Source organism: Alnus glutinosa, chromosome 12 (assembly GCF_958979055.1).
Source record: "Alnus glutinosa chromosome 12, dhAlnGlut1.1, whole genome shotgun sequence".
Taxonomy (NCBI): domain Eukaryota; kingdom Viridiplantae; phylum Streptophyta; class Magnoliopsida; order Fagales; family Betulaceae; genus Alnus; species Alnus glutinosa.
Window position 1 is genome coordinate 20,584,662 of NC_084897.1, and position 14,932 is coordinate 20,599,593.

Here is a 14,932-nt window from a genome sequence, read left to right on the forward strand (position 1 = left end):
AACGTGTGTAATGTATTTTATGTTAGAAGCTTAGAACTAAATAATTATATGTAGAATTTTAGAAGTATTATATCATATGATTATATGATCATGATTCATATCATATCTATTATCATTATAATTTAGTTCACATGATTATATGATTTAAGACTTTTAGTATTATCATTAGATGCATAAGACCATATCATTACAAAATAATCTAAAATTGATATCTAAGATCTAATATCATATGAATTGTTACTTGTTAGATCATATGATCATATGATAATACTTAAATTATATAATGTTACCTTAGATACAAGGATTAATAACTAACTTCATACTAATTAATTAAAAAAGTATAATCTATAAATCTATAACTACAATACTAACATTAACATATTAATGTATAATATGTAATAAGTATCTTAATTAACATAAGTTATAAGCAGTAAGAAATATGTAATATGTTAATATGATAGTGTGTAACATTATATGCTAACCAATACACTATGTTACCATGTTAGTGTCATAGTGTGTAACATTATGTTAGTAATTAACTTGTATTAACACATATGTTGATATGCATAACTCAGAAATATCATATATATATATATATATATAGACACACACACACTTATGTTGACATGCATTAATATGTTAGTTAAGTATTATTATTAGTTTAAGTATAATTTTTAGGCTAATTATATATAATATATCGTTTATGGACTTATGTCACTTATGACTAAGTATAATTAAGTGTAATTACTATACAAAAAAATATATATATATTAAATTATATAATGTTACATCATATATGATCATATAATCTTACCTTAAATCATATACTAATGCTATAAATTAAAGTATATAATGTTACCTTAGATACATGTATACAAATAATATAATGTTAATAACAATTAACATCATACTGATTAATTAAAAAACATATACTATAAATCCATGACTATAATACTAACATTAACATATTAATGTATAATATGCAATATGTATCTTAATTGACATAAGTTATAAGTAGTAAGAAAGCTAGTTAATAACTTAATTATATCTAATATGTTTTTTTTTTTTTTTTATTGGGAAAATGTAATATGTTTGTATGTTAGCATGTTAGTATGTAACATTATATACTAACTTATATATATACCAGATTATGTAAGTAATTAACTTATAATAACACATGTTGATATGCATAATTTATAAATAACATATTATACATACATACATACATACAAACATACATCACTAACATTAACATATGATGCTATTAATATGTTAGTTAAGTGTTAGTATTATTTTAGTTTAAGTATAATTAAAAAAAAATTAGACTAATTATACATAATATGTCGTTTATGGACTTATGTCACTTATGGTTAAGTATAATTAAGTGTAATTCCTATTAAAAAAATACTTAGATTTAAATAATTTGACTATTGTAAATGGTGCGTATTGATTTGATGCACATTTTGAGAAATTGAGAGACAAAAGCCACAAAACACTGCGTTTGGGCAAACAATTTGGCGGACGAAGGAGCAAATCAGCAAAAGTTACGCATGGTTCCAAAACAATCATTAAATGGCATTTTATTCAAACGAGTGAAAGACCATTTGTGTCCTTTTTTTATTATTAAATTTAAGGAAAAAAATCATATTTAATCTCTAAGTTTTCATCTTATTTAGATTTAGTCCTTATGTTTTCAATTTAAAAAATAAGGTCCATAAGTTTTACCGAAGTTTCAAATTGATCCCTCTATTAATTTAATGTCAAAGTTAACGATTTTTCACTTGTCACATATATTTTATTTGACACTATAAGGTTCATGTTAGCACCCAATACAATGTCAATGTCCATATCAACATCAAATTTAACGGTTTTCTGATCAATATTACAAATTTAAAAGATTAAGATAACGAAGAAGATGGTTTTTGTTTCTAGAGTAGAGTCTTCTTTTTTTTTTTTTCTTTTTCTATGGATGACTTGACGCTTAATGATGTAGCATTGATATTACGTGCTGATATAAACGATTATTTGTCAATTGAGACACATGAAATATGACAAACTATTAATCTTGAGGAAAAAAGTGACAAAAGGGACCTATTTAAAATTTGTGTAAAACTTAAGAATCATATTCTTGAAATTAAAAACTTAATGACTAAATTCAAATAAGATAAAAATGTAAGGATTAAATTCATAAGGTCGCTTTCTTTGATATAATCTGACGACTTTTTTTAATCTTAGAATAAGATCACACGTTGAGTCGATTTCAGTTATATTCATCCGTAAATTAAATAAATAAATAAAAATAAAAATAAAAAAACAAACAAACAAACAAACTTTCGGCCATTTGTTGCATATGGCCAGAGCCATTAATATGTGAATTTAATGCGAATTAATGCAATGGAGCCATTCCAAAAAGCATTCACGTCCCTTTCTTCTTCAATTTTTTTTTTTCAGTTTTTTACATAGCATCATCCAAAGGTGTTGATCTCGGTCGTTTTATGGGCGGCCGTCTTTGGCCTTTGCATGTTCCAACATGGGATGTAACGCAGTGAAGAGAGAGAGAGTTTGTGTTTAGGGACTGAAGAGGCAGAGCTAGGTGCATCATTGGCCACCGCACGACGTGGTGGCCGTGTAGGGGTGCTACTGCTTGCGGTGGGCAACATGTCAGCCATGTTAATTACTCGATAAAGCACTCGATTACAAATAATTTTTAAGCTTTCGAATGCAATCTTAAACAAGTTCTAAGTGCACAAACAAGAAACAATGTAGGCCGTTTGAGTATTAACATAATTGGTTTTTTTTAAAAAAAAAAAATGATTGTAGGTTCATTAGAATTAGGGCTGGCAAAACGGGTTTGCGGATCGACCCGTTTATAACCCACAGGAACCTACGACCCGTTTAAGGTATACTTAAACACGACCTGTTTATGTTAACGGGTCGGAGACCCAGACACGACACAACACGGTAATTTTTCCGGGTCACCCGACAACACCCGTTTGATCCGTTTAGCTTAAAAAAGTTTTTTTTTCTTTTTTTGTGTGTATGTATTTAAATGAAATAATACGTACCCCATTGCTTAATACCCCCACTTCCGCTCAAGCCACTTGCCTAGCCTTTCCTATCTCTAGTAGATCCTTTTCTAGGGATCTCAGAAGATTTTTCCCGGTAATTTTATCTGCTGTGGTTTAATGTTGAATCTGTGCTTGAGCTTCTGTTCTCGTTGTGAATTGTTGTTCTGTTTGGTTGGCGAGAAGACGGAGGAAGCGTCCGGAGAATGATAACTTTTTTTAAAGAACATTAATTGTACGCCTGGATTTGTTTAGCTTTTGTTACTTTCCAGAACTACGAGAACTCAGCTTAGATGAATGAATGCTGAATGTTCATTGGAAGCTTAGGAGATCGAAGTAGATTGGAAGCTTTTTAAAAAACAATAATAAGAATAATAATAATAACAATCGAGTAAAAAAAGGTCACTTGCTTATCGTTTCCGTTTTCTTTTCCTGTCTTTTTCTACAGAGCATTACGTTTCAAATAAACTAATAAAGCCTTACTGTTTGAGTTAGTCTTTTTAATCCCATTTCCTTAAAAAATAAAAAAATAAATATATATATATATATATATATATATATATAATCGTGTGTCTGACGGGTCACTTACGGGTGACCCGTGACACGACCCGTCAAACTGAAATAAACGGGTCAATCCATTTATGACCCAAACCCACTAATTTCGTATCGTGTTCGTGTCGAGTTGTCGGATCGTGTCAAAATTACCAGTCCTAATTAAAATGCCTAAAACTCCAGTAAATCCAACTCACAAAAACAAGAAAAATCCATTCGAATATACTTTCAAACAATGCCTAAAAAAGTTGGTAAGTCAAACTCCCAGGATTGCAACGTAACTGCTGACTTCCAATATGATGATATTAATAATTTAAAAAAAAAAAGAGTAGAAATATAATAAAAGAAGTCCTAACAGAAATACAGAAATTTTTGCCAAATAATTTGCAATACCCAGGAGTATTTAGACGGCTTTAATGCAGCGGTACAAAAGGCGCAAACTAATAGAGAGCAAGATAGAACTACGTACAAAAATTACAAAATAGATGGTTTCACCTTGCGACGTTAAAGTAAATTGAGACGCGATGATTGAAGTATTAAAGAAGAAGATGAATGTGGGAGTTATTGTTAAAGATCAAGAGAGGAATATCCTGGCATCCATGTGTACCTTAAAACAATTCATAGTTAACACAATTGTTGCGGAAGTATATACAACTTGGAAGACGGTGAAATTTAGCAGAAACTAGGAAACGTTGAATATAATGTTGAAAAAAGATGCGACGGAGATCGTAAATGTTGTGCAAATGGAAGGACAATTATGGAGTTGATATGGTCAATTGATCGAGCATTCATTGCTTCATATGTTGGAGCGTGAGGCATGTCGAGAGGAACACAAATATGTTTGCTCACATACTAGTAAAGACGGCAATTTAGCAACCTCTAAAGTAAATTTAAACCGAAGAGTACCCGACTTTTATTCGCAAAAAAAAAAAAAAAAAAAAAAAAACAAAAAAACTATGTTATATTCGATATTAATGGAAGGTTGAAAAAAAATAAATAAATAAATAAAACTGGGGCCTCTTTATTAAAGGTTTGACGATAAAGGCAGTTGTGGTCCTTGACGGCACTAGCAAGGAATTCTTTGTTTGAATTTGGGGTTGGGGGGTAGAAATAGCTAGAAGTCCAATATGTCTCCGGTCTACATGCTTCTAGATTGGCTCCTCCACCACTCGTCAATTTGTTTATGGATTAGAGGATCAAATTCTTCCAGAAGGGCATCAAATTTCATTTCAAAATGCCAGCTCTTTCGCAAGAAATATTATATATATGCTGTTTTAATCATAGCTGCATTTATTTCACATCAAATATGGGATCTATTTGTGTTATGTGATGGAAGCTTGTTTTTTATACTTATTTTAAAAAATAATTAACACGTGTCATCGTATGATTGAAGGGTGTTAAAAAAAAATAGTAACTAACGTAGTTACTGTCGTCACATATTAACATGCGTCAGCAAGTTAATATTAGTCATTTACAAATTATGTTGTGTTACGTTGTAGCCAAGACATTGGTATTTTTTGTTTAGGAAAAAAAAAATTAATTAACACCCTACGTTGAAACCTAATTATTGGGATGGAGAGGAAACCGGAGAAAATTTTATGTAAAACACTTTAAGAGAACAAGAAAAGTCTTTTTGAAACTTTAATATAAAAAATAATAAAAAATTGAGGGTTTGAAGCTCTCATAATAAGCATATAAACCGAAGCCTGCAAGTCTCTTTTTTTTTTTCTTTTTTTCTTTTTTTTTGACATTAGTCTATAGAGAAATAATACAGTAAATCTCTTATACATCTTGACTTGTGTACATTTATATACAGCTAAGTTTCAAATCTACTATTAAATTTATAGGGCCCAATACAAATACCATAAATTCAAAAGTAGATTTAAAAATAAAATGTAAAAAATATATATAAGAGAATGCCATTAGAAAGATGCACGTGGATAGAAAGATGCTTATTTTAAGAAGAATAAAAAATGTTATGTAGTAGGCTCTCATACAATTGCAATACAACTATGATGACGTGGCAATGACAATCATTTATTGTTAATTTAATATTAATTTTTACTATCACATTATCGGCGTTTTTAATAGCATTTTTTTTTAAGAGACTAATGGTGTACATTGAATTAATTTTTATTTCCAAGAGAACGTCATTGCATTCAAACACTATTAATGTTTTATTTAAAAATAACCAACCAACCAAACATTTACAAAAAATAAGGAAAACAGTAAAGCAACTAACATAAGTAATTGTGATGATGAAGTAGAAACCTTTTGAAAAATTCTTCAAAAATAAAACTATTTTTAGACAGTCAAACTCAAAAAATATTCCACTGGTAAAGAATATGCAATTACAAGATATTCATACTCACAAAACCTTTGCAGTTGACACATTTTATACTAGAAAAGTGACCAATTTTCCTACCTCTCTCACAGAACCTCTGGGAAATTCTTCTTCTTAATCTCTTTAACCGGAACCCTGTTGGCTTCAATGGGACAAAACTAAATAAAAATTAGGGGTAAAATTTTAATTTTAATTTTTTTTTTGGAAAACCGTGGGATTGGGGGGGAATAGGGGCTTGGTAGCTCCGTCCTTGGATGTCACACTATTCGAAGAAGACAAAATATGGAAACTCTATTGAGGTCATGTCCGGACATGTGACTCAATCGTCCGGACAAGTCTAAAACTTTAATGCTCTCTAGAAATCCCACCTGGATTTAATCACAAGCCGTCTGGACATGCAGAAACTTAGATGCTCTTTGGAAGATCTGTTCGAACACGTCTTCTGGTTGTCCGGACACTTAAGTCTGATATGTCTTCTTTTAGTAGAATCTTTAAACTGATCTCAAACTTGAGTAGAAGATAACCGATATTCCTAAAGACAAAACCAGTAAGTTTTAGTCACCAAATAAGCCAATTAAAAAACTAACAAAATATAATAAATAATATGAGAATTATAGCACAAACAAAGAGAGAAAAAGAGAAGAATAAGTAGGGCTACATTTTGAATATTGATCTTAAACTATATTCCAATAAAGAGGCTCACAAGTAATGAACAAGAAAACCAAAACTAAATAAGGAAGATAATAGATTTACAAGAAAATATAATAAATGCCTAAATATAGAGAATACAAAATATAAAAAAAATTATTACAATTAAACCTAAATGAAAAATATTCTTAAAAGAAAAATAAAAATAAACTTAAAATGAAATATATACTCTAACACTCTAGTCGCCAATTAAAAAACCCTACCGATTAAATTTTAAGAATTTTAATAAGATTTAAATAAAAATTTTAACGAAGAACCTTTAATTGAGACTTTCTAAAAAATTAATATCCAAAATTAAGATATTTTGTTAGTTCAATAATTTTCTTTCAAAATATAATAAAAGTACAGTATCCTTAACTAAAGTTATAAAATATTTATCTAATTCTACTTACCGGACAGGAAAAGGTTACAAATTTGAAAGTACTTATTTGACCTGACTTTTCATTTAAAAAATTCAGACATGCGGATGTGGTCGAAGTCATGCTAGTAGTGCTCTATTCAAGAACTCTGCAAAAAGTCCATAATAAATCTCGCACAAATTCTAAATTATAGAGCGTGACTATTAACATTTTTCTTTTTCAAATGCGGTCATACTGTTACGGCTTCCACACAATCATTACATCCACCCCGTTTTTCTTTTTTATTTCGGAACCTTCCCATGCAAATAACATCGGTCCACGCGTCGCGCCAGCCATGACCGAGTGCTGACGCCACCACCTCTCCCATATTGTTCACGAAAAGGCAACGAAGGCCCCTAAACTGGACCCCATCCCCAACGCCAAAAGTCTTTCTCTTGATTCCCACGCAGCCGCAGCTCTCCTTCATCTTCCTCTGATCTTCTCTCTTCTCATTTATAAACCCCCCCCCACTCCTCACCCTCCGGAGCATTCTCTCTTCTTGTGTACTCATGCCCTCACTGCTTAGTTCAACTGCAACGAGCAACACAGCATGAGCTTTATTAACAACCGTCCGATCTTTAGTCTACGAAGCCTCCCCTGCACCGCGAAGCATGGAGGCGTTTCTCTGCTTTTGCTTGCTCTCCTAGCGCTGGAGATTCCTTGGGCCGCCGCCCAGCCCGGCCCGGAGCAGAACCCCTACCAGTACGCCAAGTTCAGCCCCTCGATGGCGATAATCGTCGTTGTTTTGGTTGCCGCCCTCTTCTTCATGGGCTTCTTCTCCATCTACATCCGCAACTGCGCGGGGGCCCAGAACGGCAACAGCGTGGCGGCGCGCGTTTTCTCCCGACGCGCGGCGGCCGCGCGCGGGCTGGACCCGGAGGTGATCCAGACCTTCCCGACCCTGGCCTACTCCTTGGTGAAGGGGCTGAAGATCGGGAAAAGCGCGCTGGAGTGCGCGGTGTGCTTGAACGAGTTCGAGGACGAAGAAACGCTGCGCTTGATCCCCAAGTGCGACCACGTGTTCCACCCGGAATGCATCGACGCCTGGTTGGCTTCCCACACCACGTGTCCCGTTTGCCGCGCCAACCTCATCCCTCAACCCGGCGAGTCTGTCCACCTACCTACCGAGTTATTGACCGAGTTAGACGTCGAAGCCCAAAACGGCGCCGTCCTCGATGAGCCACCCAACCCAGATCTCGAACGAGAAAAGGAACAAGGACCGGAAGAACCGGTGGTTATAAACGTCAAGCAGACGTTGAATCGGAACCGTACACGTAGGTCAAGCTCGGGCCGGACGCGTGGGCTTCCGTTTCCGCGGTCCCACTCGACAGGGCACTCGCTGGTCCAGCCGGGTGAGAACACGGAGCGGTTCACTTTGAGATTGCCGATCGAGGTGAGGAAGCAGATAATGAACCGGCATCTGAGCCGGGCCACAAGCATGGTGCTACTGCCAAGGGAAGGGAGTTCGAGGCGGGGGTACCGAACCGGATGGGAGGGGAGTAGTAGAGGAAAGAGTTATAGGCGGCTCGAGAACGGGGACCGGATGTTAAAGTCAGACCGGTGGGTGTTTTCGATGACGCCGCCGTTTCTCATGAGAGCGATTTCGTTAAAGTCAACGAAGGTGGTGGCCTCTAATGATGGTGAGGGCACTTCGGCTCGACCGGAAGGATCAGGATCAGGGAGTGAGTCGGTTCGACCTCCGGTTTAAGGCACAATTTTTCAATTTTGGATTCTTCCATGCAATTTGTGTAAATTTTTTTATTTATTTTTTTTAATTTATCCAGCGAACTTGGTCTAAATTTGTAAAATAGATGTATAATATTTTGTATGTAAATGGGAATGTGCCAATCCTAGCATACAAACTTCATTTGAACTAGTGTACTAGATGCTTGACATATGTCCATTGCCAAGTAATTTGAATAAAATGATCAAAATTTTTGGTGAAAAAGAAAAAGGAAAGAGCAAAATGTCTTTGGTCCGCATTGGTTGGCGTGGACCGGAAACCCGGGCGCGCAGCCTCACCACGCATTTCATTGTTGTCAATGTTTTACAAGTTTGTTTTTTTTTGAGAATGTTTTTCTATTTGATAACGACGATAGAGAAAAGTCGGTTACTGCCGGCAATCTTCGACTGTGGTACAGCAGAGGTAGGTGGTTTGGGAAGAAAAAATTCAAACTCGCTTACGAAATTTAAATACATAAAAATTATTTTTTAAAACTAAGGAAACATTTTTGTTGAACCGAAAATATTTTTAACCGCGCCAAACACAGAAACGGATTTGACTTAAGTAATGTGAAAAAAAAAAAAAAAAAAAAATTATAATATCTGTGCTACATTTTTTTTTTCAACGATTGAGATATAATTGTACTTTCTCTTCTTTTTTTTTTTTTTGTATAAAAACTTCAAATTAAATCTTAGCCATTAAAAGTAACTACAGAACACCTAAACCAAATCGAAACAAAACAGGTTATTGAGATTTGATTGTTTTCAATAATTACGTTCATGTGATTTTAGTTATTCTTTGGCAGCTCATTGAAGTTGCTAAACGCCAAGGAATGCAACGCCACACTGATTTCATCGGAACCTTCTTTTTGTCAAAGTTGACATAAACTCGCTGATAAACTTTTTTCATATTTTCTTAAAAATAAAAAACTTTTTTCGTATTTTAGGATATTGGCTGATTGAGGCCAGAGGCAATTATCTGTCAATATTTTTGTTTCCTTGCTTCAAATTAAATGACTAGTCAATTTCCCTGATCGACTCCTAAGGCAAGCATATAGGACCGGCATTGTAAACGCTACAGTCTGGTCTGAATTGCGGAATGAGTGTTCTATTGAAATATGAAACAGTTATTATCAAGAATAAAAGAGAGTGGAATGTAATGTTTATTCTTACTCTTTAGTTTGGTAACAATTCAGATACTTTAATTGGAATCTAATTAAAATTACTGTTCTTTTTTCTTTTTCCTTTTTATTTTTTTTTTAAAAAAAAAATTGAGAGAAAATAAAAAATAATGAGTGATTTTTTCTGAAAAATATAATCTATTCATTTTGGAATATGTATTCCTCTTCGTGAAAGAATAGTTGGAAATAACTATTTCAAATAATAAACCCCTACCAAACAAAGTAATGACTATTCCTATAAAATAATCATTTCATTCCAGAAGTCCATTCTCCAACCCAAACGAGGTCACAGTAACATTTTAATGTCATTGAACTTGTTATTACTATCATACCCCATTTCTAGTATATTTAATGTATTTATGGTTAAATATTTATATAGCTAAAACAAATTTCCTTTAAAATATTTACATTAATACTTCGTTTGTTTCGGTGTAAAATGATTTCCGTCGTAAAATATTTTTAGAAAAGTTAATTTTCAGAAAAATATTTTCCAATGAAATCATTTTTTGGTGTTTGGCGCGTACATAAAATGATCCGACCGAATTGGCCTGAGATTCGGCCAGTATCCCGGCCAGATAGCCGAAGATCCGGCCGCTCCATCCAGATTCCAGCCAGTTTGGCCGGAATCTGGCACGGTACCGCCGAAATCTGGTGACAGTTGCCGGATGTCGCTGGATTCTGGCATAATTTGTCGGATTCCGGCACCGACCAGTGTCGGAATCCAGCAATACTCAACTGCTTGAACGTAAAGGTCGACTGTGTTGTTTAAAAGAGAGTCGGCTGCGTCTATCATCTACGAAAAATAATTTACACTTTTAAAAAACGTAAATCATTTTTCAAAATTTATTAAGCATTTTTGGTCAAACAGAAATCATTTTCTAATTGACCGTTATTTTCATCCCTACCAAACACCGAAAAATACAAAAATTATTTTCCAAGAATCATTCTACGCGAAAATAATCGAAGCATGAGTATATAAAGTTCCCTGCATTAAAAAAAAAAGTAGGTGTGGCCGGCTCCTATCAAAATTAGAGTTAACCCTTAATTAATGTTTTGGTCCCTCATACTAAGAAATTTTAGTTTCATCCGCCTTGCCATAAAGGCTATCGAGAGCCTCTTTCTTTGACTCTGAGGAGTAAATATATACAACTTATACAAGCTAAAGTGACATCTCTAAAGCATACTTTTGTTGGATGTAAATAAATTTTCTTTTAATTCGGTCCATAAAATTGTTACGTGTTATTTCAAGTTTTAATATACGAGAAATACATTTTTTATTTAATAATTATACTAAAATATCATGTGCTTCTCACATTTTAATTAAAAAATTATATATTTTTTATAAATTAAAAAACACGCAAACAATTTTATAAACTAAATTGAAAAAATAAAAATCATTGCATTTGGCTTTGCGTCTTGTGTTGTGTTGTGTTGTGCCTAACAAAGTAGACATTTTAAGCTCAAAGCCTCATTGGTAGGTAGGCCGATCCCCACCATCAACACGTGTGTGGTTGAAGCCTGAACTCAGAAGGCTATGTGGATGAGGGTTGGTGGCTTATGGTCCGAAATATATGTCGTTGGGCAGCTGCTAAATAGGCTTATTACTGGCAGCCGGCAGCTCTATAGGACTCAGGATCTTTGCGTTGGTAGTTTGCCCAACAACAAAAAGTGGCTTGAATTAGCCAACATTAATTTTCTCCAAGTTTTTCTACTTTTCACTTGTATTCAAGGCTTGGCCAAAATTGCTTCGAAATGACAATCTTGATAAAGGAAGTTGGTGTAAAAATGAAATGATCCCCCGGGAAAGTTCAATTATTGATGAGTGAATTTGTTAGATAGCCATTAGTCAAAGCATTTCCAACGATGTTATGTATTTTAGCTAATTAAAAAGCATCATTTTTTTTTTACTTTACTTACTATATACTTTTCAATACAAACTCCAATAAATTTTTTATTCCATTCTATATTTATTTATTGTTTTCTTAAAACCACCATGAGAAAGGAGAGAAAACTGATTGCAGAAAAAAAAAATTAATATAAACCCTAAGTTATAGCGTTTGCCTAAAAATAGCTAATAAAAAAGCAGAACATGTGTTTTAGATAAGGAGAAGACAAGTTGTTGGACGCGATTTTTGCATCATATTAACTAAATATACACAATATAGGCATATGCTTGAGATGCTCTTAAGCTGCATTGACTTTACTTATAATGAATTGAAAACTCGAGTAATGCTGTAAGTATGACTTTTATCCTCTTTTTATCCCTTGAATGTGATGTGACTTTTAAAATTATCATTGAATTAAAATTCAATAATAATCCATCACAAATCTAATTAAAATTACCTAAGGAAGACCTCTTCCATATTCTCTAAAGATGCCCGTCCTCTACGGGGGTGTGGCAAGAGTGTGGGAGAAAAATTCATAAACTTGCTATAGAGAACACGGATAGGAAGGGGCTGGTGCAATTCTGGTGGGCAAAGCTTGAGGGAGAGGAGCTATTGATGGCTCTTATTGTTGGTAGACTGATTTGGTTGAGGCACAATGATGTAGGTTTTGGCCGAGTATTTTTAGCACCCCCAAAGCTTGTAGTTGTGGCAAGGAAAATGGTGGAAGAGTTTTCTCTTGTGTTATAGCGGCCTACTAGAATGAATAGAGGAATTGTGTCCTCGAGGGATAGGTGGTCACCTCCTCCCAGTGGGTTCCTAAAAATCAACTGGGATGCTGCTATAGACCCTGTTTTGCAAAAGACGAGAATAGGGATAGTGATAAGGGATGAAGTTGGTGGTTTCTATGCAGCACAGGGCAAAGGTTTTTCCATTTGTGGTGGATTTGTTCATGGCTGAAGCACTGGGAGCTTGGAATGCATTGAAATTTGGTTGTGAATTGGGCCTCTCCCATGTGCACCTTGAGGGTGATGCACTGAACGTGGTGGAAGCACTGAAGAAGGAAGGGCCCTGTTGACATCCTTTTGGCCGTTGGATAGAAGATACACTATTTTACCTCTCTTAGATGTTTTCTTATTCTGTCATGAGAAATGCTAGGGGTACTTACAAACTCTTACAAACAGAAGCTTACAAACTAACATGGCATCTAGGTGGCATTTTATCAATTAAAAACTTAGCCACGTAGGGTTGGTGTTTTATTTATCAAATTAGAAAACTAGCGACGTCACAGTAGGGATCCCAACCCAGACTCCGATCACCGTCAACGTAGCCACAGGGATCCCAACCCAGACCCCGACATTTCCCAACCCAAATCCTAACAGCCCATGTTCATCGCCAAGAAAATCAAGAAAAAGGAGCCATAACAAAAAACCACATCGGCTAGATCTGAGATCTAACAAACCCACGCCGGTGTGCGTGGGTTTCTAGCCAGAGTTCCAGCCGGAAACCCAATCCGTCCAAAGATCTAGCCTTCACAAACCCAGATCCGGCCGATAATCGATCATCCATTCCCGTACCCAGTTTCGGCCGAGCATTGAGCGTCCATTCTCGTACCCATTTCCGGCCGAGCATTGAGCGACCATTCCCGAACCCAGATCCGGCCAGAAACCCACCCCTGTCGCCGTTCCCTTGCTTCGTCCTCGCTGACCGTTCTCCGTTCTCACCGGTCAATTTGGGTTCAACCGAATCTACTGGTCGGCCGGTGTGTTAGATTTTCGACGGTGTATGGGTTCAACGGGCCGGCGACTGGAGGGGAGAACGGGTCTGGAACGGGGACTATAAGGGAGAAGGACATTTTTATATTTTAACATTTATTCCATGTTGGACGCCACATCAGTTTGTAAACTTCTCTTTGTAAAGGATTATAAGTACCCCTAGCATTTTTCTTCTGTCATTCATGCGCATCGAGTAGCCAATATGGTAGCTCATAAGTTGGCTAAATTTGCTCTTTCTCAACTTCTTGATGTATCATGGCTGGATGAGTGTTCGCGTGTTATTCGGCATGTTATTCTTGCGGAGCAAGATTTTATTGATTAATCAATGAAGTAATCAGTTCATAAAAAAAAAAAAAAAACACACACACACAAATTTAATTATGATTTTAAAAACCACGTCGTATTTGGAAGATAAAAAACTTATTTATAGCATTACTCTTGAAAACTCACCATCTCATTCTCCCCACATGGAATAAACACCACATGGGTGTAGCTTGATTTTGCCTTTTTGCTTGGACTCTTTACTCAAGTTTTTTTTGAATTTTTTTGAAGAGGAATGCTTTTTGCGCAACAAATGTACACATTTTGTACAACAATACTAACATGAAAATGATTTTTATTTTTATTTTTTATTTTTTTTTTTGGTCGTTGTGCTGTAAACATTGCTCTTTCTAAATGTTTTATTCTGTCCCTTCATTTCTTTGGTTGACCTCACATCCTTTGTACTTTCTAATAAGACATCAACATGTTTGTTAACAAATATTTTAATATGGACCAAGAACTAGAAACAATTTTTTAGTTGCTTATATCAGAAGGAGCCAAAAAACAAGTTGTTAACTTTTTTTTTTAAAAAAAATATTTATTTTTATGAAGATTTATATAATTCAGGGAAAGGGCTAAATATATGATCATGCCAATCGTTATAGCCTTTTGGATTGGGAGGCTGGTTGGTCAAACTTTTCAAGCTCGAGGCCTATGGAGTATGGACATCCATATTCTACTCCTACTTCTCCAACAACTTATCACGTGTAATTAATGCTCAAAATTGTCCATCTTATCTTATCAACAATAGTTGGTTGAGAGAACTTGTTATTTTGCAAGCGAGATGTGTTTGTTGCACAATTCAAATGCATAACTCTTATATAATTTCTTACATAACCTAAGATACATTAATGAGATTTATGATTGTGGGTTCCACCATGCATGAATTCCATCAATGTATTTTGAGTTGTGTAAGAATTATGTCTTTGGATTGTGTAAAAATTATTTTCCTTTACAAAAACAGGTTCAAGATTATTCACTTA

The 14,932-nt window shown here is 34.8% G+C and overlaps 1 protein-coding gene across 1 annotated transcript; it reads left to right on the forward strand.

The window, feature by feature from the left end:
* Positions 1-7,516: 7,516 nt before the first annotated feature.
* Positions 7,517-8,940, forward strand: LOC133851420 (E3 ubiquitin-protein ligase ATL6-like). Its single transcript, XM_062287843.1, has one exon. It carries the CDS (start codon positions 7,618-7,620, stop codon positions 8,773-8,775), a length of 1,158 nt encoding a protein of 385 aa, XP_062143827.1. The 5' UTR covers positions 7,517-7,617; the 3' UTR covers positions 8,776-8,940.
* Positions 8,941-14,932: the final 5,992 nt, after the last annotated feature.